At 39.0% G+C, this 3216-nt stretch overlaps 1 protein-coding gene across 1 annotated transcript; it reads right to left on the reverse strand.

Annotated features, from left to right (window-relative positions):
* Positions 1–1399: 1399 nt before the first annotated feature.
* Positions 1400–2762, reverse strand: LOC5565274 (argininosuccinate synthase). Its single transcript, XM_001649550.2, has one exon. The coding sequence runs from the start codon at positions 2703–2705 to the stop codon at positions 1467–1469; it is 1239 nt and encodes a 412-aa protein (XP_001649600.2). The 5' UTR covers positions 2706–2762; the 3' UTR covers positions 1400–1466.
* Positions 2763–3216: the final 454 nt, after the last annotated feature.

The raw sequence follows: 3216 nt of genomic DNA on the forward strand, positions 1-3216 counted from the left end.
ATTTGTACTTACAGAACCACGAACAGTTCGCGCGAATATTGGACGAACTTTTTTGAGCGAACGTTCGCGCATTGCGCGCGTAGTGTAATCAAGGCTTAAGAATGCTAATGTCGCTACTGTTCGTGTTACCAACATCTAGTTTGCCACGCGCTGACAGCTTGAGTACCGGTCCTCAAAGTGTCAAATAAATTTTAAAATCATCCACAACAACATGGCATCGAAAAAACAATGAAAACATACAGTTAAAGGTAATAATAAACTAATTCAGTTTTGTGAGAACAGCGCCATTAGCGTCCTACTACTAATATTTCTTTTGTTCACACATAACCGAGATCTAAGTTTCCAAAGTTGACCATTTTGTATGGAAAATCGAAAAAGTTGCAAATGTTTTGTTCAACACTGTATACCAATGAGTTGCTTGTAAATTAGTTTGGCTCGTGAGAACACGGGCTCACCAAACTATCGAGCATATTGTGCAGCAAAAAACTAAGTTGGTTACATGATTAAATTGGCTCCACAATGCCTTATAGCGCTTGAGCCTATGAAATATCAGTTAATTGTGAAAAACTCTTAAGACATGTAAGTGGAATGTATCATTGAAACCGTTTGAACATGCTTAACAGTATTATAATGCATAATTAATCTATTCAAAATTAATATTTTTATTGGTTACACCTCCAAAAGGGCGTAACTCAAAATTTGGTTTATCTCATTCAAAACTCCGCCCAGAAGTTACAAATAACCAAATGAACCAGACGTACAGCATAGCTATAGAAAACGATTGGTGACCACAGATTTGAAGGAGATTTTTTACTGATAATAACGTGTATATAATTTTGTTTGGGGCCTTATATGACGTTTTAAAACAGTCTACTTGATAGCAAGACGAAGTTTTCCGGGACCACTAGTATTAAACTGAGAGAGAGGAAACAGCTGTCTTAGATTGCGAGCTCCCAACAGTCAAGGGAACCTATCAGCAACTGTCACTGGAAAACCGCACATTCGATGATTGCACAATTTAAAAAGTTGCATTCCTAAATGTAGTTGTGTGTTGGTAAACTGCTATTAATTGTTGTATATCGATATCCTTTCTCATAGTGAAAAACAATAACTGAATATGATTTTAACCAAAATAAGTTCATCTGACCGTTGTGTACAACCCAAGAATTAAAAAAAGAAGTCAAATAAGGCAAGAAAATATGCCAATCGTCAGTGAGCTGTCTTCTCTCTCTCGGGTATTAAATAAAGAGTCTGCGGAAAATTCAGACAGACATGCTTAACTTCTTAAGGAGGTAATATCGCGTTTATATTTACATTTGAAAATGATTGCTATTAAACTTACCAAAGCACAAATTGACACTCCAAAACTTTGGAGAGGGAGTAGAATGGAAATCAAACGTTTAACTTTTATAAATTTGTTTTGTACACATTTATTCAGTGCAAATATTACAATACAAATCAGCACATTATTCCATATTAGCACTTCCAAATACTCGATAGTGCTCCTTCAAACGCATTGCATTAACCTCGATAAATCCAGTGGCAGCATACGGCGAAAGAGTTCCATGCACATCCATTGATGCCAGTTCCTGATTGTAGATAGTTTTGGTAGACTCCCTTGCAATGGCCATTACGTGTCCCTTGAAAATTTCCAGGGTTACCTTTCCGGAAACATTTTTCTGTGCCCCAACCAAGCAGGTTCTCACATATTCCGCCTCTGGTGAGTACCAGAATCCATTGTAAACGTAGTCCGCCATCTTCAGTGCCAAAAATGATTTGACTCGGAAGATTTCCCGATCCAGACAGTAAACTTCCATATCTTTGTGAGCAACGTGCAAAATAGTTGCACCCGGTGTCTCGTACACTCCTCTCGATTTCAAACCAAGGAATCGATTCTCGACCAAATCCACTCTGCCCACTCCATGCTCGCCGCCTATCTTATTGAGGAACGTTAGAACTTCCAAAGGCGTTTCCAACGTCTTTCCGCTGGAATGCTCCAGAACACTCACTGGCAAGCCTTCTTTGAAAGTGATGTCTACCTTGATTGGAGTGTTGGAACTCTTCATCACGGACTGTGTCATCTGATAGAGCTCTTCTGGGGCTGCCTTAGCAGGATTCTCCAAAATTCCAGACTCGTAACTGATATGCATAATATTCGCATCCATTGACCACGGTGCTTTTGGAGTAGCACTAACTGGAATACCGTGCTTCTGCGCGTAATCCAACAAATCCTTCCTACCTTGAAAACGTTTGCAAAACTCGGGCAAACGCCATGGAGCAATAACCTTAATTTTCGGATCCAAGGCATAGCAGCTCAGTTCAAACCTAATCTGATCGTTTCCCTTACCGGTTGCTCCGTGAGAGATTATGCTACAAGAATGTTCGGCTGCAGACTCCATCAGTCCGATCGAAATGCATGGTCTAGCCAATGATGTTCCCAACAGATACCGATCCTCATAGACGAGACCCATCTGAATAGCGGGCCAAACAAACTTCTCCACAAAGGTTCGCTTCATGTCCTTGATGATCACATCCTTTGCACCAACACGAAGAGCTTTCTCCCGTGCTGCGACAAAGTCTTCCTCCTGGCCAACGTCTGCCATGAAGCAGATCACCTCGTATCCTTTCTCGAGCAACCATTTCAAAATGCAACTGGTGTCCAAGCCACCGGAATAGGCCAGTAGAATTTTCTCCTTTCCAGACATGGTGATGCTCAACGATCGCTTTGATGTTTACTGTTCAACTGCCACTAGGGAACTGATGTCAATGTTTTCATTATAAGCAAAATATTCAAATTCTAATGACCTAGTCATCATCAAAGTAGTGATAGCATGATTTTGTTTGTCGCTTTCCTTTCTTTTGCAAAATCGTAATGAGAGGTGCTTATCAGTAACTCGTGTTTTATATAAACGAATTTGATTATGCAAAATATTATTTTTAATCCTGGTTATAATTATATTTCATTATATAACCTTATAATGATAAGAATTTTGATACGATTATTCTGCTGTTGTCCATATATGCTAGATTTAAGAATGCTAGGAATGGCCTAACGGCATATTTTTAATTTGAAAATAGTGTTTGAATACTAATAGAAGTCCTTAATTTAGCGATGTTTATAATAAACTCCCTTTGCAGATGAAGATGTGTCCCGGAAGTAAGAAATATTGCAATATTGTACAATATTTTTACATCTGACTTACCTGAGTTATCTCA

This window comes from Aedes aegypti, chromosome 1 (assembly GCF_002204515.2).
Source record: "Aedes aegypti strain LVP_AGWG chromosome 1, AaegL5.0 Primary Assembly, whole genome shotgun sequence".
Classification (NCBI taxonomy): Eukaryota; Metazoa; Arthropoda; class Insecta; order Diptera; family Culicidae; genus Aedes; species Aedes aegypti.

Bases quoted from the DNA above. Each gene is read 5' to 3' on its own strand.
- LOC5565274 (XM_001649550.2), bottom strand. From the start codon at position 2,705: ATGTCTGGAAAGGAGAAAATTCTACTGGCCTATTCCGGTGGCTTGGAC.